The sequence below is a fragment of the Tetrao urogallus genome (assembly GCF_951394365.1).
Source record: "Tetrao urogallus genome assembly, chromosome: 2".
Lineage (NCBI taxonomy): Eukaryota > Metazoa > Chordata > Aves > Galliformes > Phasianidae > Tetrao > Tetrao urogallus.
The window spans coordinates 103,723,833-103,751,604 of NC_136814.1; the positions used below are offsets into that span (position 1 = coordinate 103,723,833).

General features: G+C 51.7%; 2 protein-coding genes across 2 annotated transcripts in view; both read left to right on the top strand.

Annotated features, from left to right (window-relative positions):
• RAB10 (RAB10, member RAS oncogene family) overlaps positions 1-15,517 on the top strand; it is a gene marked incomplete at both ends in the record, with an annotated part of 35,508 nt that extends 19,991 nt beyond the window's left edge. Inside the window, 5 exons of the mRNA XM_079550004.1 lie at positions 753-813; positions 9,858-9,996; positions 12,470-12,559; positions 13,024-13,125; positions 15,434-15,517. Of these exons, the coding sequence (XP_079406130.1) occupies positions 753-813; positions 9,858-9,996; positions 12,470-12,559; positions 13,024-13,125; positions 15,434-15,517 (476 nt within the window). The remainder of the gene's footprint in view (positions 1-752; positions 814-9,857; positions 9,997-12,469; positions 12,560-13,023; positions 13,126-15,433) is intronic.
• A 3,553-nt stretch (positions 15,518-19,070) lies between these two features.
• GAREM2 (GRB2 associated regulator of MAPK1 subtype 2) lies at positions 19,071-26,649 on the top strand (the record flags this gene model as incomplete). Its single annotated transcript, XM_079550800.1, has 7 exons — positions 19,071-19,182; positions 21,225-21,365; positions 22,260-22,298; positions 22,964-23,094; positions 23,888-24,970; positions 25,562-25,725; positions 25,800-26,649. 7 exons carry the CDS (start codon positions 19,071-19,073, stop codon positions 26,647-26,649), a joined length of 2,520 nt encoding a protein of 839 aa, XP_079406926.1.
• Positions 26,650-27,772: the final 1,123 nt, after the last annotated feature.

Sequence of the window (27,772 nt, forward strand, 5' to 3'; positions counted from 1 at the left end):
CTCCAAAAGAGCAGTGATGCAGTGGCACAGCTGCTCAGGGAGGCTGTGGGGTCACCATCCTTGGAGGTGTTCCAGGACTGTGGGGATGTGGCACAGTAGGCATGGTGGGATGGGCTGGGGTTGGACTCGGGGATCTTGGAGGTCTTTTGCAACCTGAATGTTTCTATGATTCAAAGAGGACGTGGGGCCCTGTGTCAGGTCCCAGCAGCATGGCTATTTCTGATGGTCGGGTCCTGTTACACACGGTGTGTTAGCTCTGACTGCTCTGAGCAGTGCCCAGCAGGCTGCAAGCAGGGAGATTGCTGTGATTAGTGTTATTTCCACAAGTGGATTACTTGAAGGGGATTAATAGGCAAAAAAAACCCCCGAAACCAACCAAAAAAACCTTGCTGTTTCAGTTAGGATCTTACAATTTGTACCTACGTTCCAACACCTCTTCCTTTAGGAAGTTCTCAAAGCAATTGCAAAAATTTCATGTTTTTTTTCTCTTCTGAGCCACAGGTGAGAAAAATGTGAAGGCTTTTGCTAAGGTTTGTCATAAGAATATAAAAATATCACCTGGGGGTGTCAGTGGCTGATGGCAGCCCCTTTGAGTGCTGGTTGTGTTTGTAGGCACTCGCACTCCACCTTTCTTGGTTACCCTTGGTTTAGCTGGTGCTGCAAAAGAAAAGCTGTTTGTGTGTCAGAGCGTGGAATTGCTTTTTGTAATTAAATACCAATGGTTTGTTTATGTTTTTTTTTGTTTATTTTAGGGATAGACTTCAAGATTAAAACGGTTGAATTACAAGGAAAGAAGATCAAGCTACAGATATGGTGAGTAGCCAAGCCAAGAAGCCGCATGGTGCCATCCTCTGGGTGCTTTCCTTCAGAAGCGGATTCTCTTTCCAAGATTACATTGGGGAATCTAATTTTGTTGGAGCTGTGTATTTTCAGAAGTGGAGAGGCTCCAAGTGTAAAGTTCCTTTCTTTTTTTGTTGTTCTTAAGAAACAGGGAAGAGATCAGGTGCTGCATTGATAGCTGGGCTGCTCTTTGGGACGGACTGTTAACGCAACTCCTGGTTGGGATGACAGAATCCTTGCAGTCTGTGATCTAGTGGGAAGTGTTTTAAAACTGGAATCCTTACATTAAGAGTTGCTTCAAATCTCAAACTTTGCATTGTCAAGCGACCTTCCTTTGCCTAAGCAGTCCACCTCCATGCTTACTTTGTATTCTTCCATAGCAAACTAGAGAGTTTCTCAGCTGGCTGTTCCATAGGAAAGCCTCACATGAAGCTGGATGTGCACTGTTTTCCCTCTGTTCGTTCTGCATGTCTAACTTGCATAACTTTTTCCCCACTTCTTCCCCATTTAATAGCCCTGTGACAAGTCAGATCAGGAAAGCTAATGGCTTCTAGCCCGTGTTTTTGCTTCAACTCCCCCTTCAGCTGACTGTGTGTACTGCTGATGCGTTCTCTAGCTGTGCTGTTCACAGCATTTGCCCCTTTTTGTCCCCGTTCATTAAAAAAATCCATCTTGTTATTGCTACTCAAAGCATGCTTCCCATCTCTCAGTTGATTCTGGTATTGCAGTCCTGCCAGCAACTCCTTAGCAGAACTGGGGCAACTTAGTTACTTTGGTTTGTGTTCTGTGAGGGAAAGAGTTCCTGAAGTTGCTTTTCCTGTGTAGGCTGGTCGATAATGAAGCACTTGGATGAAGTAGCTCTGTGTAGCACTGCAGTGCTTCATCAGGGAGCCACAAAGGGCAACCATCTTCATAAGGGCAACGTTTTAGATTGAGATATCTGAAGTAAGAGGAGTATAGATCAGCTGGGAGCTGAAAGCAGGGCAGTGAGGGAAGGCATTGAGAGAGCATTAGCTGAAGAGGCATTCAGGTGTAATAGCTTCATCGATTGACGTGCTTAGCATCTCTTGCTATGTTATCAGTTCATTTAGACTGCATTCAGGTTTTCAACAAGATCAAATCATGTCTTCAAACAATCTTTGTGCGTGTTACCTTTTTACCACAGCAGTCTGGTGCTGTGAGTTACATGGCTTTGCTTTGGACAGAGCAAAACATTGGATGGGCTTAAACTGAACGCTGGAAAACGTCATCATGAAATGGTGAAATGTGAAAAGAGCAGATATGCAATGTTGGGGATTTGGAATGCGTGTGTAGACAGAGAAGCAAGCCATAATGAAGCTGCAAGTGCTGTGGGTTTTAGAGGCTTAGAGAAAGGAAAGAAAGAGGGGTTTCAATGAGCTGAGGTTAGTAAAATTGTAACCTTTAGTTGAGGTTGTCTGAATCTACAAAGACCTGCTTCCTGTTCTTGCTAGTTCAGAGTTTCACATTTGAAATGAAACTTGGAAAGCAGAAAATAAAGTTCCTATGGCATGCACTCCTCATGCCACAACAAAACAAACCACCTCACCTCTCAGATGCTGTATTTTCCAGCTTTGCCTGTACAAGGAGTTGAGCTCAGCAGTGGTTTGGTTTAGAACAGCAGTGACTTTGGGTGAAGATGCTTTGTGCAGTGCATCTATATTTAACTCCCACTTCCTGTGTTTAAACTCAGCCTGCACTTCTAGTAGTTGTGTAACACATTTCCACATTGCACTTCACTGCTGCAGTAATTTAGGGATGCTTTGAGTGGAACATTTCCCATAGAAGCTCGAGGCTGTACTGATAGCTTTTCCTTGTGTCCAGAGTATGGGTTGTGTTTTATACAGGAGCTAACACAGCTGAATCAGAATAAATTTGAGCCATAGGAAGAACTTCCACACTGGGACACAGCTCCATGCTTGCATAAAATCATCAGAAGAGAAGGAAAGACTGGGAGATAGAGAGCAGTACTTCTCAGTTAAGGGCAGGAGAAAAGACACCGGGTACCTTCATGTTTTCAGTCAATATTTAGTTGCAGACATGCTTCTGCATTGCGTGTCCAGCAACATATGATGCAGCATACTCATCAGAATTTATAGAAATAATGAAGGAAACAATAGAAATAAGTTCCTGAGTTTTAAGTTACGATTTTGACCTGTTTCTCACTGCTGCATGTAATTCTCCATCACCCATGTGTTAAATCTCTCTCTGCCTACCTGCAGAACTGTATCACTGGGTCCCAATACCCTACAGTGTCTCCAAAGTGTCAGTGGTTTGGAGGACAGGTGGCTTTGCACTGCTTGGGGTGGAGCTGCAGTCTCAGTGGGCAAGCAGATGAAAATGGCACTTTCTAATACAGCTCTGTGCCTTTCCTGCAAAACAGGGCAGCTGCCTTCCTCAGGCATGGAAAATGAGCAGACGTGGCAGTACCTCAGTCATGCCTTGACCTCTGGAATATATATATAGCAAGAATATCAAGGTCAAGCTGAGTTAAACCTTGCCAGAGGTGATAAGCAACTCGATACCTCATTGCTATTAAAAAGTGGGGTTGCTGTTCAGTAAGGATCAAGCTAGGATTAGTGTGTTCGTGTTACATTTGGAGCAAATGTGCCAAGCGTTGAAGTAGGAAGCTTGGGACTAGGGGAAACAGTGGTGGGCCTGCCAGTGGCAAATGGGGCTGTGTTGGTGTGCAGGGAGCTGCTGGGTGGCCTTGCTTAGGCTGAGCAAGCCCTGAGGAGTGCTTGGGCTGCAAGCCAAGGAGGATGGGGCAGAGCTCAGGGCTGGCTTTGTGAAGGAGCAACAGCAGGAGTCAAGGTATGGCAACTTCTGGGTGGTGGCACGTGATGGAGGGATCAGTGATCTTGGCTAGGCTGTTGAACTGCCCCTCTGCTTAGAAATGCTGCTGGCTTAAAGTATATGGTGGAAAATCATATGGAAAGCCACAGGTAGTTGTACTGTTACAGAATGAGAATAGAAATACTGAAGTTGGGTGGCGTCTGGGAGGCGTGACACTGAGGAATGCCTTGAAAAATGTTTGTATTTTCAGTGACTGTCATGAGTACAGAGAAGAGAGGGAAAACAAAGGTGCCAGCAAAAAGAGAGCGAATTGCTCTGGGGAATGTTGTTGTTATTGCAGAAGAGATGAAGTGCTTTTGAGGAACAGAGAAGCAGGGCTAAAAATTCAGCTGTTAAAACTAATAGCATGCTCTCCAGGACTTGGGAAGAATTGCTTTGAAATGGAAACCACAATGCTTAAGCATACTGTAATTCAGTAGCCTTATTAGGGTAGTGTAACAGTGGAAAGATTGAATGTGATTTTTCTGATACAGTGAGTGCAATGGTTTCCAGTGGACAAGGAATTGTCAGTGCTCGACACTGTGCAGTTCAGATCAGTATGTGTTAGAAAGGGCAAGTAGGATTGCAGGGGAGTGTAACAGCTGTACTAAAATGAACTGGGAAACACAGAATTCTTAGGGTTGTGAGGAAAAAAAACCAAAGGATGCTTTTAAAATAGTGGGTATGGTGGAGAAGGTGGGCAGAGGTGGATTTAACTCATGTCCTTTTGTAATACGAAGGCAATACAAGGGCACTCCTTGCAGCTTGTGCAAGGCATGAGGAAATGAGGTGAATCTGTGGAACTCCCCATTACAAGATGTTTTGGTGGCTGTAAATGGGAATTCACAAATGAATAGCTCGTTTTCCACTGTTAAACATGCAGATGTGATCTCTAGCTGCAGAAGTCCTGGAACTACAAAGGACTGGGGGCTGTAGAACCTCTGGCCTGACCAGGTATGCAGCTGTGTGTTAGAAGAGCACACACAGATCAGATCTGGCTTTTTCATCCTGTGAAATGAAGGAAATGGAGGCCAAAAGGAAATGCTACTGTCGTTCAGAAGTACACACCAGTAGCAGATGCCAAAGAGGAGGGGAGAACTCATTAAGGTCAAGGACAGTGGAAATCAGAGTTGCTGGAAACCCACCAGCAGCAGTGAGAGACTTGGAGGAGATCCTGGTCAGCGTAATGGAAATAAGACAGAGAAAGGAAAACATGGAGGAAAAAGCACCCAGATCCACCAGGTATTTTGGAATAGAACTGGAAAAATAAGAGGCTCGTGGTGCACCCTGTATTGCTATGGCAGAAGAGTTTTGCTAGGAGCCTCCTTCCAGTTATTTAAGAACACTCTGAAAATTGCTTGCAGAAAGCACGGCTGCTTTTTGGTCTCTGTCCACAGACAGAGTGTGGTAAGAAACAAACAACAAACAACAAGGAATTGTAAGAGCAAATCCGAAATGTGGATTTACAGGATGTTGGTGTTGGGAAAGTGAACTCCACAAACCAAGCACACTGATGTTGGGTAGAAGAGAGCAGCATGCTCACAGAACTGAAGGCAGCTATTTTTCTCTTCTTTTTCCACTGCTCAGCTGGCACTGATCCTCCCTTCGTAGGACTTGTACGCCCTTGTGCTTCCTTACCACCTTTCTGACTGGTTATGAATTTTGGAAATAGCTTTACTTCTTTGATACGCAGTTCTTAATTGTATAGAGGTTCATGATGTCAAATTAATCAGTGCTTCTTCACCAGGGAGCACATCTGTGTGGGTGGAGAGGTTTCTTCAGAATTCCTGGTTCAGCAGTGGGCTCATTGCAGGAGTAACCATCCTCAAGTGAAGGAAGCTGTAGCTGTAGATGTCCCTGTTCATTGCAGGGAAATGGAACTGGATGACCTTTGAAAGTCCCTTCTACTCACATGAGTTTGTTATTCTATGAAGTGTCTTACCACTGTAGCAAGCTGAAGTGGTTACGTGTGGGAATTCCTTCAGAAATACAGGAGTTTGCATAGAACAAGGATGGTGGTGTCCAGCCTGAGCTGCAGACAGCTCCACTAACGAGAGTGCAGTTGGTCCCATTCAGATTTGCAATTATCCTGAGGATGTTGAAAGGTTCATTTTTGCTGCTGACAGCCTTGGAGACAATCCACCATGCACGTGGCTCAAGGTGGAAGAGCGTGTTGTGGTGTTTTCTGTCTTCCTATAAAGCAATTTGGTGCTTTTCTAATTACAGATCTCCATGATATTTTTTTCTCTGGCAGAAAGCCTGAAATTTCCAATAGTAAAGTGTCTGCCAGACATGGAGCTCTTGGAGCAGGTGCAGAGGAGGGCACTGAGATGATCAGAGGGCTGGAGCACCTCTGCTGTGAGGAAAGGTTGAGGGAACTGGGCTTGTTTAGCTTGGAGAAGAGAAGGATCCAAGGAGACCTCATAGCAGCCTTCCAGTACTTGAAGGGAGCATAGAAACAGGAGGGGGAACGGCTGTTTGTGAGGGTGGATGGTGATAGGACAAGGGGGAATGGTCTTAAACTGAGACAGGGCAGGTTTAGGTTGGAGATTAGGAGGAAGTTTTTCCCCCAGAGGGTGGTGAGGCACTGGAACAGGTTGCCCAAGGAGGCTGTGGATGCCCCATCCCTGCAGGCATTCAAGGCCAGGCTGGATGTGGCTCTGGGCAGCCTGGTCTGCTGGTTGGTGACCTGCACACAGCAGGGGGTTGGAACTGGATGAGCACTGTGGGCCTTCTCAACCCAGGCCATTCTATGATTCTATGATTTTTCCGGTGTGAAGGAACATCTTTGGCCCAGTTGCCAAAGGTCCTGACGTGTACCCAGTACCAGCAGTCCGGTTTCTTCAAAGCAGAATCCTGCTGTGCAGTTTGAAGAATATTAGAGGCAGAAGCAATGGTATGGCCATGAAATACTTGGGGTTATTTTCTGTGAATGTTTTGGCTCAGTGGGCTGGGGACCATTATTTCAAGCTGAGCCGACAAGACGGATCTTCACAGATGATCAGATACAATCTCCTCTTGTTGCATCCATGTCAGCCCTTCGTAAACAAATCATGGTGCATTTTAAGGTTTCTTTAGTCTCCGCTCGGTCAGCTGGAAAGCTGTCCCAGAAATTCCTTTCTCTGTTGGTTGGATTCTAATATAATATAGTTTATGCATACTTTAATGTCAGCATGAGAATAATTTACATAGATTTTTTCATCTTCCTTCTGTTTCTTCTTCCGATTCCCACAGGACAACCTTCTTTGTCTTCACATTGCAGCTAAACAAACTGAGTTCTGTCTCCTCTCACACAGCAGGGCCTCATTTTCTTTGGCTGTCTTTGTAGACTTGTCTACGTTTATTTTAGCTTGGAGAGCTAGCTGGCTTCCACAAATATTTCACCTACATCAAGGATGTAATGCACACCTGTGGTTTCAGAGCGTGTTCTTCCACCCTAGAGCTCTGAACAGAAGAATGGCAACCCAGGGCAGAGGGTGAAACAGGAGGTCTGCCATTGTGCTCTGCCATTTACTCAGGGCGGATTCATCATCTTGGGCACTTAGGAAACCATAACTCACTTCCTCTGTTTGCTCCAGTCAGTTCTCTAATCTCACCTGCATTAAGAGTTATCTTTGAATAATGAATGGAGAGATCCATTAGGGAGGAGAAAGGGCAAATAATGCTGAAAAATTAAAACCAATACAAAACAGGTTCTTTGCGTTTTCCCTCCCCATCTTGATTTTTGTCCATTATCTTAGCTTCAGTTGCCTGAGAAAATACTGGAGGAGTAAGTGAGGCAAGTTGGTGGTGGGTGCGTAGGACTTGACAAGCAGTGAGTAACAGCTACATGTTGCCAAAACCAAACTGTAAAAGTCAACCTGAGTTCTATGGTGGTTGTTGGCCTCGTCAGGAAGGGAGAATTGTGAGTGTCATATATCTCAGTGGTTTTGGTAAGGCTTTAATGAGACTGTCCTGCCTAGCAGAAGGAAGTTAGGGGGAAATGCATTAGGTGAAGGTGCTGTCCAGTGTGTACAAAGCTCACAAGTAGAGAAATTATGTGTGAGTAGGAGCTCTCTTGAGATATTTTGATAGGACAAGGGGGAATGGTCTTAAACTGAGACAGGGCAGGTTTAGGTTGGATGTTAGGAGGAAGTTTCTCCCCCAGAGGGTGGTGAGGCACTGGAACAGGTTGCCCAAGGAGGCTGTGGATGCCCCATCCCTGCAGGCATTCAAGGCCAGGCTGGATGTGGCTCTGGGCAGCCTGGTCTGCTGGTTGGTGACCTGCACACAGCAGGGGGTTGGAACTGGATGAGCACTGTGGGCCTTTTCAACCCAGGCCATTCTATGATTCTGTGATTTTGTAAGAGTCTGTGCCAAGTTTTGTGATAGGAAAGGAAGGAAGGAAGAGCATGGTTATTGTATTAAAGCTAAGCAGGAGAAGATGAAGTTGCAACGTGTGTATGGAAATATTGATGATAGGTGGACGGTTGGACTGGCTGATCTTAGTGGTCTTTTCCAATCTTGGTGATTCTGTGATTATAATTCAGATTGGTGCTGACTGACAGGAGAATTGTCATTGGAAGAAGCCCTGTGAAGTTCAGTAGAGACAAATGCAGGGTTGGTTTGGTGTGGTATCAGTTGGTTTGGTGGTATCACCATAGGTTTGGTATGTATATCAGCTTACTCAGGTATCAGAACAGACTGCTTAACCACGAGGGAAGGGAGTGGGATGCATGACTGGATATGGCAAAGTCTTTGAGAAGCTTTTCTTGTATGATGCTGAGCACGGTGTTGGGTCTTGCACCTCAGTGAGACGTGGATCAGTGCGAGGTAGTCCAGAGAGCAGCAAGCAAGGCTGTGTGGGTGAGGCCTTCAGCCAGGGAATAAAGTCCACAGAGCTTGGGGTGGCTTCAGGGAATTCAGGGGGCATGCAAGAGCTGTGTTTGATCTGTAATTGAGGCCGGAAGGGCAGTGAACTCCTCTGCAAAAGTAAGATGAGGATTGAGTCTTAAACTGCGGGAGGGGAAGCCTAAGTGTGCTGTGGGGAGAGCCTTCCAAATGGGACAGAAAGGAGAAGAGAGGGGGAGGGAGTTGTTGCCATTCAAGCCAGCTGTTGGCAGAGGTCTTCAGCAAAACCTCAGCCATCTTTTAACCCCACGTGGGCACGCCGTGGTGGTTTTAGGGCCAGGGAATGGGCTGGGTTGCTGAGGTTACTGCTTTCCCAGCAAGGAAATGTGTGTCAGCTGGGGAGCACGGTGACTGCCTGGAGTGGTTGGGCATCATTTCAACTTAGGTCAGATTGGGAAGCACCTTTGATTCTGGCTTTTGCAAATAGTGTCACTGAGAACTCTGTAACAGTGTAATCTGTAAGGTTTGTGTCCTGAAAGATATGCAGTTAAATCCAAACTCTGAATTTAATGGTATGCAGGCTTGGTTAACCAGCTCTCACACATCTCATTCAAAGATACCAAAATGAGATGGGAAAATAGATGCCTTCATTAATCTTTCATGATTGATTTTCTTCCTCGCAGAAATTGACAGCTTCATGTTACAGTTGTAGTACATCTCCTAGATGTACAATTTCAGGAGCAGAAATTTGTTAGATCAAGTTAAAGCTTTATAAAACTGATCAGAAAACAAGGTCTGAGTTCTGGGAGATGTTGCATGCTTATCTTCATGGCTGGAGGTGGAAAGGAACACTTTCTGGTGCTGTTGGGTGAAGTCATCACTTCTCCCAGTTCCAACCTGCCTCCCAATAGCTTCGTTCCACTGAAGCTCAGAAGTCTTTGGGATGCAGCCCTGAGATGAGAAACGTGGAAAGTTTCTTCTTCTGGGAAGAAGTTTGAAGTTGTCATTAAAAAGTATAAAGTTTAAAATGAAGTTTCCTACTGTGAGTAGATATCAGGTGTGTTGATTGTGGTGAGATGCCAGATGACCTGCCACTGTGCTCAACAGGTAACTAAGAAGGTAGAAAATGAAGCTGTGCAAGCCCAGTTAAGCTGTCCAATGTCTTTTGTTCAGTTGAACCTGAAATGTGTTCTTTCAAAGCCAAAAAAATCCACTCCCCATCAGTAGTGGTGCAGTAAAGCACATACTGTGCCATGCACTCTTGGCTTCACAGGTAAATGCTATTGGTTTTATGGCTTGCCTCTGATGTTCTCTCTTACCTGTTCTTTTTGCAGGGACACAGCAGGGCAGGAGCGGTTTCACACCATCACCACCTCCTATTACAGAGGTGCCATGGGAATCATGCTAGTATATGACATCACCAATGCCAAGAGCTTTGAAAACATCAGCAAGTGGCTCAGAAACATAGATGAGGTGAGTAAATGTGTAAGATCCCAGAGCGAGCAGTCTGCCAGCTTGTGATGTCCTGCAGAGCCCAGCTTCTGGTGTGACAGCACGGGGCTTTGGTGCTGTTCTTACCCTGACTTATCTCCTGTATGAGCTCAGCTCTCCCTTCAGTACCACAAAGGGTTGCACTGGGGCTGGTGGTGCCCTGAAATGTCATATTCATGCACAGGCTCTGCAGTGGAGCGTGCTTGGAGGTAAGGGATACATTTTTGGTAACTGGGAATTGCTGTTTTCAGGAGGAGCTGCCACCACAAGGCAGTGTGCAGGGGAGCAGCACGAAGCAGTAAGCTGTGGAGTCGCTGTAGAATATAACAGCTCTGTGACTAAGCTGTTTTATTAGGCTGTGTAGTCCTCAAAGATAGTTAAATATGCTCACCTTTGCTCCCTCTAAACTGATGTCGTGGTGAAAGGATCTTGCAGAGCACAGATATTGCAGTGGGCCTTTAGTTGTGGCAAGGCAGAGATTGAAGTGGGTACAGAAGTAAAAGATGGGGAAAAGAGCAGGCTAGGACAGGGAAGAAACTCAGCAGAGAACCAAAGGTAAACTCGAAATCAAGGCCTTTATGTTCTGCAGTTGCTGTGTTTAAAACACTCAGTAGTAACCAGGAAGTGGAGCAGTGACTGTAATTCATGCCGTTGTGTCTGAGATAGTGAGGGTTTTTTTTGCTGACCTCATGTTTGCAGATCCGTTGCACAGAGCTTTGCAGCTGATTTCAAGTGCATGGTGAGGGCTGCACAACTGCTGCAGTTTTATGAGGGGTGTTTGACACCTTAGGAAGCTTTTGTGATGATGGAAGAAGCCCCCAAGTGGAGAGCATGTACAGAAATGATGGGTGAATTCTTCCTTCTGAGTTTCCTGCCCCAGCATTCAGGCTTCTTGCTAAAACATGTGGTGGATGTTACCTCCTCACCTACAGGGTTATTGTGAAGGATAGTTGGCAAAAGAAACACTTAAAAACACTTCTGTTGTACAAGGAGTTAATATTGCCAAGGATATTCTGTCAATAATGAAGATTTCAGATAAGGAAGCTAGTGTGACTTGCTGCCCTGTGTGAGGGGGCTCTTCCATAGGACCAGTAAACCCTGATTCAGAAATAACCAGGAAAGCTACAGATGTGTAACGATGCTGCACCTTCCTCCTTGCTCAGTACCTGATTATCTAAAGCTCACATTCTGCAGAGTTGCACCACACAAAGAGTGCACTTTTACTGTGGGGTGTTCAAGTCAGTTGAGTTGTTTTGGTGCTGCACAGTTTTATCCATGGAGCCTGGCTGTTTTTGTCTGCTGTGGAAGCAGTTCTGTGTGCATGATACACGAACATTTTTGATGTCTTATCCTGCACAACATCTTAATCTTTGCTATTGGATGGTTCCTTCTCCTTATGACCTGAAGGAGAAAGTTGGAGGTGGTTCTCTTCAGGAATGTGAAACGGGTTGTTACTATAAGCAGGAGTATTGGATACACGAATCTGTGTTAGTAATTGTGCTGCAGAGTAGCATTAAGACTGCTGGAGTGAAAGTAAATGGAGATTAGGCTTCCCAAGAAGCTTCTCATGTCAGGCCTCAAAGCACTTCAGTTATCCACTTAAGTGATGCTTCGTGCCGTGGCTCTGCTGTTCTGATGGATATCCTTGGCATGTTCTTTCTTTATGATGATGGCTGTTGGTGATCTTTCAATAACAGAACAGCCAAGGTATTTTTGGCTCCTGCAGCATTCCTGGAGAAGCCCTTGGTGCTCTGTTTTGCCTTACAGGGCTGATTCCCTGTGCATGGGGTCCTGTTTTTTGCTGGTTCTTGAGCGTGGTGCTCGCTCTGCTTCTCCCTTTATGATGTTTTTTGTCATTAGAGAGACTTACCTGTCTACAATAAAGCTATGTAGAGGGGTCCTTCAAACACCAAGAAAAAGTAACAGTGTCAGATGGAGCCACTGCAGTGTATGGAGCTCAACTGTTGGCAGCTGTGGCGTGGGGATTTGTTTTGTCCTCTCCTGTTTAGTCCTTTGTAGCACTTCTGTAACTGTGGTAATGCTAACGTCTCCGAGCGCCAGGCAGGAAGCCATTTATTATCCCACATCTCTGAATGCAACCCAGCCCAGGTTTGACATGCTGAAGGTAACTGGAAGAATCTGAGTTGGGAAACAGTGCTTAGTTCTTTTTGGAAAGGAAGACAACACAATTGAGAATGTACAAACAAAAAGGAAAGGGAGAAATAACTGATACTGGGATGGTGAGTTCCATCTTGTGCTACTGCCATTGTTTCATTCTGCTTCCTCTTTGGTCTGAAGGTGGAGTGACCTCTAGCAGTCTTTGTTAGAATTCAGGAAATTGCAGGTCCTGTAAGTGTTAGCCTGCACTTCAGGCAGTCTGGAAGTACAAAAGTGCAATAGATAACTTGCTGCTGGTTGGGGGAGATGTGTCAACATGGCTCTTATCTCGTTTTAGCATGCCAATGAAGATGTGGAGAGGATGCTGTTAGGAAACAAGTGTGACATGGAAGATAAAAGAGTTGTTCCTAAAGCAAAAGGTGAACAGGTAGGTGCTGGAGACAAACTTGCTTTTCCAAGTAAGCACATCAGTGCCAGGGGTTGCACTGTTGTTGGGTGGTTTGGGTTCCACAGCGGGGTATGAGATAGCTGGATTTGCTGATAGTGTGTAAGCCTAAGCAGCATGTTCTTAGAAGCTGCACTGTGTTCAACTGCCATGAAAGGAGTGAGCTCAGCTGCAGTTTCTTCTTTTTGGATAGCTCGAATTCCTTGATTATCCTTTGTGAGGTTGCTTGTGCTGTGACTGGTCTGCGTGGTACCTGTCCTCATTTACTTGTGCTTTAACACACTTGAATTTCTGATTCTGGTGGTTACGTTCCAAATTGGTTTTGATTGACCAGTACTGCTTCTTCTGTGCTGAGAGAAATGCTGCATGCTTATCGTGTGAGCAGCACCAGCTGAATAACCCCACGGGGATGATAACCTTCCTTCTTCTTCTGTCTTTTGGTTTAGATTGCTAGGGAGCACGGTATTAGGTTTTTCGAAACTAGTGCGAAAGCAAATATAAACATTGAGAAGGCATTCCTCACATTAGCAGAAGACATTCTTCGAAAGGTAGGTGATGGTGGGATCTGGCTGGGGGGAAAATTGAAATCCTAAAATGTCAACTCATGTTGCTTTGGATGTTCACCTTGTGACTTCGGTATGCTAAGGCAATCAAGCCCCAAAGGAGGAGTGTGTGCTCTGAAAGCTTCAGAGCTTCTGAAGCCTGTTTGATGCTTCGTTGCTGTGCAGGTGCTATCTAGAGGAGGTGGTATACACCAAAGAGCCAAGGAATCTAAATTCAGCCCTTAAACTCGTTTGATTCGCACGTAGTGCTTGAAGGTAAAAACACCAGAATGAATTTGGAGGAGAAGTGGCCCTTCCCTGCCACCTTCATTTGTTCCTGCTTTGTGAACGTTGGTGTTCACTGCTTCCTGTCTCGAATGACCGAAGCTTTTTTTAATCCTGAGGAGACCCAAAGTCACTGGAACCTGTAGGGATGAAACCTGGGCCTGCTTTCCTGTCTCCCTGTGTCAGGGAGTCCTCAGATTTCTGTTCTGCCCAGGCTGTAAAACTACAGCCAAAGGAATTTAACAGTTGGCAGTGACAGAGAATCCATTGGACCCCCAGTAATTCTGGTGGCTGTGCTTCAAAACTTACTGCTTTAAGCACTCAATTTCTGCTGTGTTACAATGCATTTCACTGTAGAGATCAGATTCTCACATAAGGGAATCCTCTGCCTTTTACCGTATTTTTCCCTGCCACATCATTACCTTTTCTTCAGTTATGCCACTTTTTTTTTTCCAGTTGAATCATTTTTATCAATACTCAACATTGTCTGAAAGCTCTTAAGTGTCTGCCAGGAAGGGTTTCGATTGGTGGAAGTGGATCTGTCCCTTCGTACAGTCACAGAATGGCCAGGGTTGGAAGGGACCTCAAGGATCACGAAGCTCCAACCCCCTGCCACACACAGGGCCACCAACCCCACCACACCATTTCATAGCAGCCCAGGCTGCCCAGGGCCCCATCCAACCTGGCCTTGAACACCTCCAGGGATGGACGGGGCATCCACAGCCTCTCTGGGCAGCTGTTCCAGCACCTCACCACTCTCATAGGAAAGAACTTCCCCTGACATCCAACCTAAAGCTTCCCTCTTCAACTTCAAACCATTTTCTTCCTACTTTGGTTCAGTGATTGGCCTGCTCTATCCTCTACATTTCTTGGGAGGTCTTGCTCAGAAGGTTAAATTGCAGCTGAGAGAGGAAGATGGCTCACCAGGTCTCCCTGGTGGGTGGTTCTCCCTCCTGAATTGCACCACGTGCCATCAGGAGGGCTGTCTTTCCTGAGAATCTCACTGTTCTGTTGCTGGATTGAGCTGGATATGGATGTGCAGGTGGCTCTGGGGTTGATTTTCAGTCAGCTGATGTTCTCCCATAGCCAAAGACTTGATTAGCACCTTCCTGCTTACCATCAGCTCCATCTCCGCACTGCTGACCCTCCTGGCCTTTGCATTTTTACTTTGACCTCAGTGCATTTCTCTGAATAACGAGGTAGGATGGGGAGCAACTCTGTTGCAAGGCTGCGAGGTAGAGAACGAGAAGAGGAGCAAAGGGACTGAAAGCTGCATTCTCACAAATGTATAGTGTTATTTTCTGAAAATAGACACCATCATCTGATCAAACCCAGCAGGCCAGAGCTGTGCTTTGACCCAGCCACGTTTACGTGCCGTGATGCAGATGAGCCTGTTGTGTGCACGGCCTCAGCGTCCTGACGAGTGGAAGGCGATGCTTTTGAGCAGCCCTGCTTTAGAATCCATATCCTTCTCAATCCATCCGTCACTCTGTCACTTTTAAGGCCCTCAGTTTGCACAACTCAACCCGCGTTTGCCGCGCGCTGGGATTTACCTCCTCCGAGTGTCAGTTCTGAAGGCAGAGGCTGGATATCATCCCTGTCCACTTCAGAGTGGTCTGAGCTGGGAGGCTTTCCCCAGCTTTTCAAGCGTCGATTTGGAATGACGACAACAAAAAACCCCATAGGCTTGTCTTGCACAGCTGTGCTGGCAAAGGGAGGGAGCATTCCTCGTGTCCTTCAAAGCACTTTGCCCCCTGATTCGGGTTATTGCGTGGCAACATCATAGAATCATAGAATCACCAAGGTTGGAAAAGACCTAAAAGCTCATCCAGTCCAACCGTTCACCTATTCCCAACAGCTCCCACTAAACCATGTCCCTCAACACAACATCCAGCCTTTCCTTGAACACCCCCAGGCTCGATGACTCCACCACCTCGATCTCGATGCAGCCCCTGCCTCTTGTCCCCTCATCACCTGGACTTCCCAACGCCTCGGGAGCTCTCTAACCTTCTCGCTTGTTTCATTGCAGACGCCTGTAAAAGAGCCCAACAGTGAAAATGTAGATATCAGCAGCGGAGGTGGGGTGACAGGCTGGAAGAGCAAGTGTTGCTGAGCGTTCTCCTGTATCACCAATCGCCATCCACCGCCTCTTTTTTCTCGCTGCAAAACAAACCACTCTGTCCGTTTTTAACCTTCAGCCAATGTTTTGTTCCTCATCTTAACGAGCTCCTGTCTCCCTTTGTTCTCCCGTGTAGGACAGCTTGCATACTATAATTTCCTCAACGTGTGTAGGAAAATCACCTCCGTGACTTCATTTTTTCATGTACCTGCTCCACTTACCACTACGTTTTGGTTGTATTATAGCCCCTCTCCTCCCGACGTTCAAACATAGAGCAATCGTATTCAACTCTCCTCTGCAAATTGTATAAGAATAAAAGTTAGAATTAACAATTCATTTTGTACGACAGTGGAATTTTCTGTCATGGATAATGTGCTCGAGTCACCGTGTTCACTAGATGCATCAGCAAAAGAGCCAGGAAAACACTCGTGTTCGCCTTGATACGTGAATGGGGTTTCTTTTGTCCTGTGCCTTACGTGGAAAGGAACTTTTAATTTTCACTTTGATTTCTCTTCTGGTGGAAGCATGTGCAGGAGACATAGCATCCATCCCCGACCATTTCCAAGTACCCGACTCTTTTGTGATTGCTTTCTGTCACTGTTGGTGTCGTGCATCGAGGACAAAGGGTGGTGCAAAAAAAAACAAAACAAAAACAAACCTACTGCTACTACTGCTGCTCCATTTAACCTGCCGCCTCTCCTGTTGGTGACCTCGCCATCGGAACTGTTCCTGCTGCCGTTTTCTTTTCTCACTCGCAGCTCTTTCCTTTTTGCCTGCATGCTGCTTTTATTTGCTTCCCTCCATGGTGTGATGTGTTAATTAAAAAGGATGGCAACGCGGTATGTTTGCCAAAAAACTTAATACAAAGCACTGATTTAGCTTTCGAGGTAAGATGTTGACGAATACCTACTAATTTCCCTCTAGCCAATGTCAGTTCACTAGTATATCCTCTCTCCTCCTGCATAGCCGTTGGGTTTTATGATATGGAAGAGTTATTTGCATGCACTAGTTTTCTATGGAGGGTGATGTGGTTGTCTACTTTATGTGTATGAATATAACACGCCATTCCCAAACTGACAGCATTCAACTTCTTCAGTTCTCTCTCACCGTTTGCCGCTCCCACCACGAGCCGTTGGGCAGCCGGGCACGAGGCCGAGTCAGACTTAGGTGACAAAGGAACGATAGCGACAAAACGAGGACGAAAGTCGGCCGTTTAATTTATTACCTCCCCCCAAAAACCTTCCTCTTCCCGAGCCTCGCCTTGCTCTCCGAGCTCACATTTATCCGCTCGGGTTTTGGACTCCCTCCAGTGAATAACGTAGCGGGGAATCGCAACGGTAGCTGATTGAGTCGCGATGAAATGACCGTGTTGGGATGGGCGTCCTGGTTCCGAGCCGCCTCCCGCCTAGGGCTCCCCGTCCCTGTCCCGTTTGGCTCCACCTCCCGCCTAAACTGCACTTTTTGAACCTTCTCTCTCTCAAAAAAAAAAGGGAAAATGGAGAAAATAGGCATCTCGTTGTTGTTGTTGTTGTTTTTTTCTTTCATATATAACCTTTCTTTGAAACGTGAGCTTTTTATTTGCTCCTGGGGCTTGGCTCCTTCTGTGTCGACCCATCGGGACCCTCTGTAGGCGCTGTGCTGGTGGCTCCCACCCCTTACACCCAACCTTGGCCAAGTCTTTAAACCCAAACATCGCTACAGGTTCTGCTTCCCTTCGTGCAAAAAAACCACCAACCAAACCTGAATGTCGATCACGTAGCTTGGCTTGGCTTGGTTTGTAGCGGAGTGCAAGGCCCAGCTGAGGAGCAGCGAGCAACCAGAGTCAGTTGAGATGCTGAAACGTAACAAATAACAGTGTTGGTTCTTAGATACAGCACTCTAGCATTAACGACAGCCTGGAGGCAGGGGTAAGAGCCAAGCCAGCCTGGGGCTGCTCCTTCTACGTCACTTCATTCAGTTGGTCCTGATGAACCCCAAAGCCGATCCGTTGTACGAGCGCCTCAAGCAGGCAGGGCCGGGGCGGAAGCCGCGCTTCGTCCGCTCGCATTTGGATGGTGGAAAAAACCAAACAGCATCGACTTCAGGTCTAGGATTAACTCCCATGCCTACGATTTTTTACTTAATCTTTTAATATTTTTGCTATTCCACTCTGGCTTTTTATTTAAAACACATTCTTTTGTACCACTTAACTGTATCAAATTGTATAAAAGATCACTGTCCCATTCTTGGTCATACCAAGAGCAAATAAAAGCTTTTATAAACTTGCACTGCTTCCTTCCTGGGCCCCTCGTGTTCCCACTGCGTTCCCCCCCAGCTGTGACCGCGTGGATGTGGCAATAAAGCCTTCCTGCTCTAAGGAACGGTGTTTGGATGCAGCCTTTGCTCGGTGTGCTGTACAGGAGCCAGTCCTGTTTGTGTCCCCACGGCTGTCCCGTGCTCTGTGGCCACCACTGCAACCCGGCGACCCCCGTCGGGTGGCTGAGGCAGCGCCCTTCCCCTCCGTGCAGGAGCCGTTGGCAGCAGCCCCTCTTGGCTGCAGGTTTGGGCAGCGCTACGGGATGCGGGCATGGCCGCGCTCGGCCTCGCTTCCTCCTCCTGCAGCCGTGGGAGCTGGGAGAGGGGCTTCGTGCAGAGCTGCTGCTGAGGCTGTGGCAGCCGACAGTGCCGCCCTGCAGCGCGGAGGTGTCACTGTGCCACCGTCGCGGTGCCATCGGTGGGGAGGAGGTGGCTCTCCCCGCCTGCCCGGCTCCCAGGTCGGCGCGCTGGGTGTGATGGAACCCGCTCTGATCTCAAGCCCTGTGTGCCAGCAGAGGGGCTCCCTGACCCGTCTCCATTCCTTTCCCACCCCCATCTCTGCTCCAACCCCATCCCTTCTCCTTTCCTACTCCATCCTCTGCTCCATCCCTGTACTTTTCCCATCCCCATCCCTACGATGTCCATCTTCTCTGTTCCATCCCCATCCCTGCTTTGTCTCCATTCCCATGCCTGCTCCTTTCCTGCTCCATCCCCATGCTTTCTCCACCCTTCTCTGCTCCGTCCCCATCCCTCTTTGCATCCCTATCTCTTCTTTCCTGCTCCATCCCCATCCTTGCTCCATCCCTGCTCCTTTCCCTGCCGCATCCTAACCGCTGCTCATCCCTATTCCTTCCCGCTCCCCATCTCTTCTCCATCCCTTCTCCATCCCCATCCCATTTCTTCCACCAACTTTAGAGTCTCATCCGATCACTGAGTATCCCGGGCCCAACGGCTCTCACGAGGGACTGTAACCAATCTCCCCCCTCCCCCCCCCTCCGGTTCCGGGTCTGAATGCGGGGATCGCAGCCCCCCGGAAAGCCTTTAGGGGCCGCCCAAAGGGGGCGTCTCCCATCTCCCCCCTCCCTCCCCCCCCCTTTTCTCCATCCTTACGCTCCTCCAACCCTTTCCCCACCCGGCTCCGGTCCCGGTGAACCGACACCGATGGAAAACGGAGCGGTGCTGGCCGCCTCCCCCCCCCCTCACCGCGGCCTCGGGGCCTCCTGAGCCCGACGGCGGCGATGAAGCGGAGGAGATGGAGAAGCTGGCGGCGGGGCTGGCCCGGCTCCGCTGGAACCCCGCGGCTCTGCCCCTGGATGCCATCGTCAGCAAGTGCCGGCTGCCCACGTTGGTGTGCCTGGGGCAGGGTGAGAGCGGCGGGGGGAGGGAAGGGAGGGTGGTAGGGGTTGCGAACGAGAGGAGGTGCGGGGGACGGAAACGTTGGAGGGACGGGGACGGAGGGATGGAGAACGGGGAGGGGGTTCAGGGATGGGGGAAGAGGGGCTGAGAGCGTGGAGGAGGTGCGGAGGTGTGGGTGGGGAGCGTGGGGACGGGGATGGGGCCAGAGGGACGGGGAACGTGCGGGGGGCGCAGGGGATGGGGATGGGGAACATGGAGTGTGCGAGGGATGGGGATAGAGGGATGGGGATGAAGAGCAGGGGCAGTGCAGGGCACAGGGATGGGGGCAGAGGGATGAGGAGCATCCCTCCTGGTCCAGTGTTGAATGTGGAGGTTGGTGGCCCTATATGTGGCAGCGGGGTTGGAGATTCATGGTCCTTGAGGTCCCTTCCAACCCGGGTCATTCTGTGATTCTGAGATTCTGTGAGCATGGAGGGGTTGCTGGGGGTGTGGGCGGGAACATGGGACACGAGACAGGGATTGAAGGATGGGGACAGTGGGATTGAGAGCACGAGGAGGTGCAGGTGATGGATGGGGATGGGGAGGAGGAATGGGGTCAGCAGCTGGGGAGCATTGGGGGGGCACAGGATGAGAATAGAGGGACAGGGACATGGGGATGGGGACAGAGGGATGGGGACTGAGGAATAGGAAATGTGAGGGGGAGGCAGGAGATAGGGATGAGGACTACAGGGCACGCACGGATGGAGAACTGGAGGAGATGCAGGGGGCAGGGAAGGGGACAGAGGGACGTGGACAGGGATAGGGAGAATGGAGATGTGGGACATGGAGATGGGTATGGGGACAGAAGGATAGGGAACATGGTGCAGGGGACAGGGAGAGGGACAGAGGGATGGGACAGAGGGATGGGAACAGGGACAGTGGGTCTGAGATGGACAGATGGGGACAGGAGGGATCGGGAGCAGTGGAAGGCTGTGAGAAAAGGATGGGACAAAAGGGAGATGGGGAGACAGGAAGGACATGGAATGGAGGGATGGTGGGGACAGGGACAGAGATGGAGATACAGGGGGGATGGAGGGGCTGGAGAAGGAGAGGGACTGGAAACAAGGGGGGGATGGAGAGGATGGGACAGGAGCAGGATGGAGCTGGAGCAGCGGAGCAATGGAGGGGCAGGGGACAGGGGGCTTGCGGGTTCGTGGCCCTTTCGGGGTGTCCATGGGGAGGTCCCATCAATGCCACTTGCCTGGCACAGGCGCCTGGGGACACAAAGGGGCTGCATGTGCAGCATTGTACAGCCAGAGCAGGCTTTGCCCATTGCCCTGGTAACTGTTGCTGAGATTCCGGGATGGAAGTGCATGGCACGGCCATGTCCACTGCCTGCACCCCCCTGCCTGCCCCACTGCTGCCCAGGCACGGGTGTAAGGTGTGCACGGGGGTGTGCACAGTGATGGCTTTGTGCCCCCAGGTGCAAAAGTGTTGGTGTGCATGAGGTGCAGGAATGTGCATGGCTATGGCTTCGTGCACCGAGTGTGTGCGTGGGTTTTGCACGGGTGCAGAGGTGCTGCAAGGTGTGTAGGGACAGAGCAGGATGTGAGGGGTTGGGGTGCGCCCTCAAAGCTTGCTGTGTCCCTGGAGATGCTGTGCTGGGGTGCCGGGGGCCCCCGAGCCGCTTCGCCCCGTGTCAATAAACTTGTTGTTGTTCAGCTGCTGCTGCTGCAGCCTTTCAAGAGGGACAAAGAAATTGTTTCCAGGGCAACTGGAGGTTCTTGGCAGCGGGCACCTGCTCACCCTGCACCCGGCGGCTCCTGACATGGCTGTCCCCAAGCCCGTGGCTCAGTGCCCCGTACACACACTGTCCCCATAGCCGCACTGAACCCATACCTACACTGACCCCCTACCCACACTGTCCCTTCACCTCCATTGTCCCCAGGGCTGGTGGCACTTTGGGGTGCGTGGCAGGGACACCAGTGGGACCAATGTGGTGGACACCTGACGGTGGGCTGTGACCACGCCGTGTTCCCACGGGTCCCATCCCATCCCCGTCCCCTTGCAGGGGAGTCGGTGGAGGGGGTGAGTGCCCAGGATGTGCTGCTGATCCACTCGTGCCGCCAATGGACGACGGTGACGGCCCACAGCCTGGAGGAGGGCCACTACGTCATCGGCCCCAAAATCGACATCCCACTGCAGTACCCAGGTGGGGGGACGGGGGTGGGGATGGATGGGTTAGGGATGGAGGTGGAGGCAGGGACACGTGAGGATAGGGCCGGGGATGGGATGGTGGTGGAGATGGGGATGGGGACAAGGATGGGATGGGTTGGAATGGGGATGGAGGCAGAGATGGGGATGGAGAATGGGATACGGATGAGGGTGGGGAGAGGGACAGGGAAGGGACACAGAAAAGGATGGGATGTGGACAGATAAGAGCATGAGGGTGGAGATGGAGACGAGGATGGGATAGGGATGCGATGGAGACTGGACACAAAGGGGATGGGGATGGGGATAGGTACTGGGATGGAATAGGGATGGAGACAGGGATGGGGTAGGATACAATGGAGATAGAGACAGGGATAGGGCCAGAGACAGAAATGGAACAAAGTTGGGGATAGGGATGGGTGGGATGAGAATGAAGACAAGGATGGGACACGGGCGGAGGTCAGGATGGGAAAGGGGACAGGGACAGACATGAAGGTGGGGATTGGGATGGAGACAAAGGTGATCGGATAGAATGGAGATGGAGACAAGGATAAAAAAGAAATGGAGCAAGAATGGGGATGGGGATAGCAATGGAAATGGAGATAGGACAGGGAGGGGATGTGGATGGAGACAGAGATGGGACATCAGCGGAGATGTGGGTGGGAATGGGGAGAGAGTTGGGGATGGGGACAGGGATATGGAGGGGGTGGAGATGGGACATGGATGGGGATGGAATGGTGACAGGGAGGTGGACAGGAACAGGAAGGATGGGAATGGGACAGGGATGGGTACAGGACAGGGATGGGACAGGGAAGGGCATGGGGCAGGCTGCAGCTGATGAAGGCTGGGGCCACTGTAGCGGATGAAGGTGCTGAGATCACCACGGCCGCCGTAGCAGGAGCCTTAATGACCACTCTAAGTGCTTGCCATGGCGGTAATGAGTCCTGCTAATAAATAAATAATGGGAAATGCAGTGGGGGAGGGGCTGGACGCCCACCCCAGGGAGGAGGATGAGTTAACCAGCTGGTGGGGCCCGGCCATGCCCTGGATCCGTGCACATGGGCTTCTGTGCACCCCAAGCTTGTCCTGCAGCCTCTCACCCCCGCCCTCAGCTCAATGCAGTATCCCCGTCCTCCCTGGCTTTTCCTGTCCCCTCTGTGCAGCCCGGCGCTGCAGCACTGAGTTAATATTCCCATCAGGTCCCGTCCCTGCGACGCTTGTGCTAATGAAGGCAGCTTTGCTCATCAGTGCTCCCTCCGGCTGCAGCTGCACTGAGCCCCCAGCACCCACCCTTACACCCCTGTCCTCGCATCCCCATGAGCCATGTGTGGGGCTGGAGGGGCCGTAGGGCTGGGACACTCGTGCAGATGCCTCTGGATGTCGTTTCCTCCACCCTTGAGGCATTTCTGAGGTCGCTTTGGGGCACCCTTATAGCAATGGGGGATTCTGGAGGGACCCTGATGAGGTTTCCTCGGAGGATAAGCCTTGGGATGTGCCCAGAACTGGATGGGGCAGCTGCCCCAGTGCCCAGTTTTGCCAATGGCTTACAAGGTCCACGGGGCCCACGCTCACTGCTGTGAGGTTGGGTGTGTCCTGTAGGGAAGTTCAAGCTGCTGGACCAGGACCGGGACATCCGTGAGCCCGTGCAATATTTCAATAGTGTGGAGGAGGTGGCCAGCATCTTCCCGGACCGCGTCTTCGTTATGGAGGCCATCACATTCAGCGTGAAGGTTGGTGTGGGGACAGCAGGGGCTGGTGGGGGGCATCAGGGGATCAGTGGGACAGGAGGGAATGGCAGGCGGGCAATTGGGGACACCAGGGGACAGTGGTGGGACAGCAGATGAACGTCAGGGAACAGTGGTACAACATCAAGAGATGGCAGTGGGACATTAAGAGGTGACGGTGGGACATTATGGGGTGGTGATGAGAAGTCGGGGTTGGTGGTGGGACATCAGATGATGGCAGTGGGACATCAAGGGGTAGTGATGGGACAACAGATGAACATCAGAGCACGGCGGTGAGGCAGAAGGAGCTGGTGGTGGGACATCAGCATGGTTGGTGGGACGCTATCGAATGGCAGTGGGACATCTGAGGGTGGTGGAGTGACATGAGAAGGTGATCGGACATCAGGGTTGGTGGTGGGACACATGGAAAGGTGGTGGGACATCAGAAGATGATGGTGGGACATTAAGGGATGACAGTGGAACATCCAGGGGTCGGTGATGGGACATCAGGGTTGGTGAAGGGACTTCAAGGGGTCGGTGAAGGGACATCAGGGTCGGTGATGGGACATCAGGGTCGGTGATGGGACATCAGGGTTGGTGATGGGACTTCAAGGGGTCGGTGATGGGACATCAGGGTTGGTGAAGGGACATCAGGGTTGGTGATGGGACATCAAGGGGTCGGTGATGGGACACCATGGGATGGTGAAGGGACATCAGGGTTGGTGATGGGACACCATGGGATGGTGGTGGGACAAAAGAAGATGGCGGTGGAGTGACGTTGTGAGATGGTGACGGGCAGGTGGTGTCGGGGGAGTTCAGCGAGGACAGCGAGGTGTACAACTTCACACTGCATGCTGGGGATGAGCTGACGCTGATGGGGCAGGCGGAGATCCTGTGTGCCAAGACGGTGAAGGAGAAGTCGCGCCTCAACACCCTCCTGCGGAAGCTGGGCAAGGCGGCGCCTGCGGCAGGGGCCAGGCAGGTGAAGGGCAAAATGCCGTGCCTGATCTGCATGAACCACCGCACCAACGAGAGCCTCAGCCTCCCCTTCCAGTGCAAGGGCCGCTTCAGCACCCGCAGCCCGCTGGAGCTGCGCCTGCAGGAGGGCGAGCACACCATCCGCAGCATCATCGAGAAGGTCCGGCTGCCCGTCAACGTGGCCGTGCCCAGCCGGCCGGCGCGCAACCCTTACGACCTGCACGCCATCCGCGAGGGACACTGCTACAAGCTGGTGGGCATCATCTCCAAGACGGTGGTGCTGTGCTGCATCCTGCGGCGCGAGCGCCTCGTGCCCTTCCACTTCTTGCTGCTGGCCGACATGCCGCGCTTCCAGCTGCCCGAGGGGCTGCTCGGCGGGGACCCGCAGCTGGAGAAGCTGCTGCGGGACAGCGCGGCGTATTGCCACGAGCGCTTCAACCCCGACGAATACTCGCGGGCCGTGCGGGAGGCCAAGCCGGATTTTTCGGAGGAATGCGCCAGCCCCCGGCGCCTGCGGCTCTGCTTGCCGAGCTGCGGCCGCGAGGAGCTCAGCCAACCCCTGCAGAGGCTCTCGCTCTGCTTCTACGGTGGGGGGCTGCCCCGCGCACCCCCGGATTCAGCCACCCGCTGCCGGGACCCCCCTGATTTTACCGAGCCTGAGAGGGAGTATGTGACGCCCGACTGGGCCGAGCCAGAATTCAGGACTCAGGAACCACTGGAGATCCCCTACGAAGAGCTCTGGAGCAACCAGGGCTTGGAGAGCTGCTCTTCCTCACAGCCCAGCACTGCAGGGCGGCCGGACCTCATCGCCTTTGGGGCCAAGTCCCCGCTGGGCTCCCCGCGACGCGCCAGGGATGAGCCGCTGGGGGACGCACCACCGCCGGTGCCACCCAAATCAGAGGCGGTAAGGAGGACCGTGGGGTGGCACATCAGCCTGCTCCACCTCCATGGTGGGTGCCGTTGGGTTGCCCAAATCCTTTGGTCTCCATGGGGTGCTCACATCCTTTTACCCACGTCCTTCGGTCTCCATGGGGACATGCATGTCGTCAGATCTGTCCAGTGGGATGCCCGTGCCACAGGGTCCCTCCTTGCTCAGTGAGGTGTCCATGGCTCTGTGCATTGGGTTGTAATGCATGGCTCCATTCTCAGGAGAGCCCTGAAGCCCACTGGCTGCACCATCAACACCAGAATCCCCAGGGTCCCTTGTGGGTACCCAAATCCTTTTGGATCCCTACACCAAACCTTGCAGGATGACCTGCACCGAGGGGCACCCAAATGCCTGCACCAAACCCTTTGAGCTCCCTGCAGCACACCTTGCCAAGTCCTTAGGGCACCACTGGGTAACCAGAATCTTTAGGCTCCCCCTGCACCATGGGGTACCCTGCACCTCCCCAACGCTGCATCCTCGTGTCTCGATAACTGAGCACCAGAGGGGCTCCCCAGCACCTCAGAGGGGTCCTAGGGCAGATTCCTGACATTGCTCACCCCATTGCAGGTGAAGGAGGAGTGTCGGCTGCTGAATGCCCCCCCTGTGCCACCTCGGGGAGGCCGCCCCACGGTGCCCCGCAGCCCCCCAGCCCCGCTGCGCTTCCCAAAGCTGGCACCTGCTCCCTCGCCCAGCCCCAGCCTGTCCTACTACTCCTCGGGGCTGCACGACGGGTGAGTGGCTCGGGGGACAAGGGATGGCCGAGGCTTGGGGGCAGGCTTTGGGGAGACACACTTTCTTTCTGCAGGTCAGCCCCGCGGAGTGGCAGCGGCTCGCCCTCACCTGACGCTTACTCCCTCTATTGCTACCCCTGTGCGTGGGGAGACTGCAAAGCTGGGGATCCCCCCGGCTGCCCGCTGCCCCCCGCTGCCCCGCCGGCCCCCACCGCCTGGTCCGATCCCTGGGCCTACACCGAGGCAGGGGGGAACAGCAGCTGCTCCACACCACCGCCAGCCACTGAGTCCCCTCTGAAGCCTTTCAGGAGCTGCCCCCGCCTCAAACCTCCTCACCCCCAAAAACGCTTTGCACCCTTTGGGGCGCTCAACCCTTTCGCCGGTGCAACCGAGTGGCCCGAGAGCCCCGAGTGGCCCAAACCACCTTCAGCCCCGGCTGCGCCCTCCTCTTCCTCTTCACCAGAGTCCTTCGAGGGCCCGGAGCCAGCGGCCCCCCCGCGCCCACCCAAGGGCTTTGACGGGGACGGCATCGTCATCCGTGGCACGGCCCCGCTCTCTCCTGCCGTGCTGAGAGGCGCCGAGGGCGGCGTCACCCACCTCTACCTGGCGCAGGGCGTTATCGAGGTGCCACCGGGGACGTGGGGTGAAGGGGGGGCCCCGCCGGCTGCCCCAAGACCCAGTGGGGATGGTTCACCCTGGCTGCCCCCTGCCGACCTCTCGGCCCTGTCGGTGGAGGAGGTCTCCAAGTGCCTACGTTTCATTGGCCTCTCCGAGGACGTCGTCAGCTTCTTCGCGCGGGAGCGCATTGATGGCAGCATCTTCGTGCAGCTCAGCGAAGAGATCCTGGCTGATGATTTTCGCCTTACCAAGCTCCAGGTGAAGAAAATCATGCAGTTCATCAAGGGCTGGCGCCCCAAAATCTAACCTGACGATGGGGTACCCACGGGCGCCCCAACCCAGCAGTGCCTCTCCCCACCTTTCAGCTGTGGGGTTTCCTCCTTCCTGAGCCTCTCCCTTTCCTGTTGCAACACTGGACAGTTCATTTTGGCCTGAAAGGGCTGGAAAACACTGGAGTTTGCATTGACTGGTTTAACTTAATCCTTGTGGATTAGTGTAATAAAACATACGGGAGAAAACAAGCTGCTGGAAGAGCCCCTTGCTTGGGGAGGAGGGGGACAGGGACCCTCAGTGCAGAAGATGGGAGGGTGGCATAGCACACCCAACACTGTCCCTGCGTCCCCAGTGCAAGCAGAAGCAGCAGAGAGCTCCCTTGTGGGCTGCCACCTCCCCAGCCTCACAACAGAGGTCGTGTCTCAACTCAGCTCTACAGTGCTGGCTTTGAGCAGTGCACAAACCCAGCAGGGAAAGAGCAATGAGGACCCTGCTTGGCTCTGCTCGGGCTGGGAGACAGACCTGGCACCACAGCGAGGGGGAGGCCGGCAGGGCTCTGAAATCAGTGACAGGTGCAGAGATTTAAAGCCTTTTAGTTTAAATTGAGCTCTCCCCACGGGGGATCCTTCTGGCCTTTGGCTGCTTGATTTGCAATTACAGGCGGGTCCATCTGCCAAGATAACACTGGCGGCAGCGCTCGGGGCCAGACAAAAGAGCCGGAGGCTCCTCGCAGGCACTGATGGATGGCGGAGGTGACAGAGCAGGGCTTTGTTCTGCACTGCCGGCCTTTTTCCACTCCCCCCTTGCTCTCCCCTTGGTTGGTCTCACAGCTCAGCAGGCTGCCAGCAAGCGTGGGCGGCCCACGACATAGCGAGAGGACCCCTGAGGATTGCCTGAACGCTTTATTTCCACCCCACAGTGGCTCTGTTCTTCAGTGCCAAGCGGCTGAGCCCCAGCGAGAGCAGATGAGAAGCAGGCATGGAGTCCAAACCCAGGAGATGGGGATTTATTGGTAGAGGTTCATGGAAAGGGAAGGCCCCAGGGCCAGTCATGTGGAGAATGGTGCCTGCCGGGCCCCAAGAGCACTGGTGGGTGCAACATGGAGGTAAACGCAGAAGGAATTCTCTCTCAGCCACCAGGCTCACACAGGTGCAGG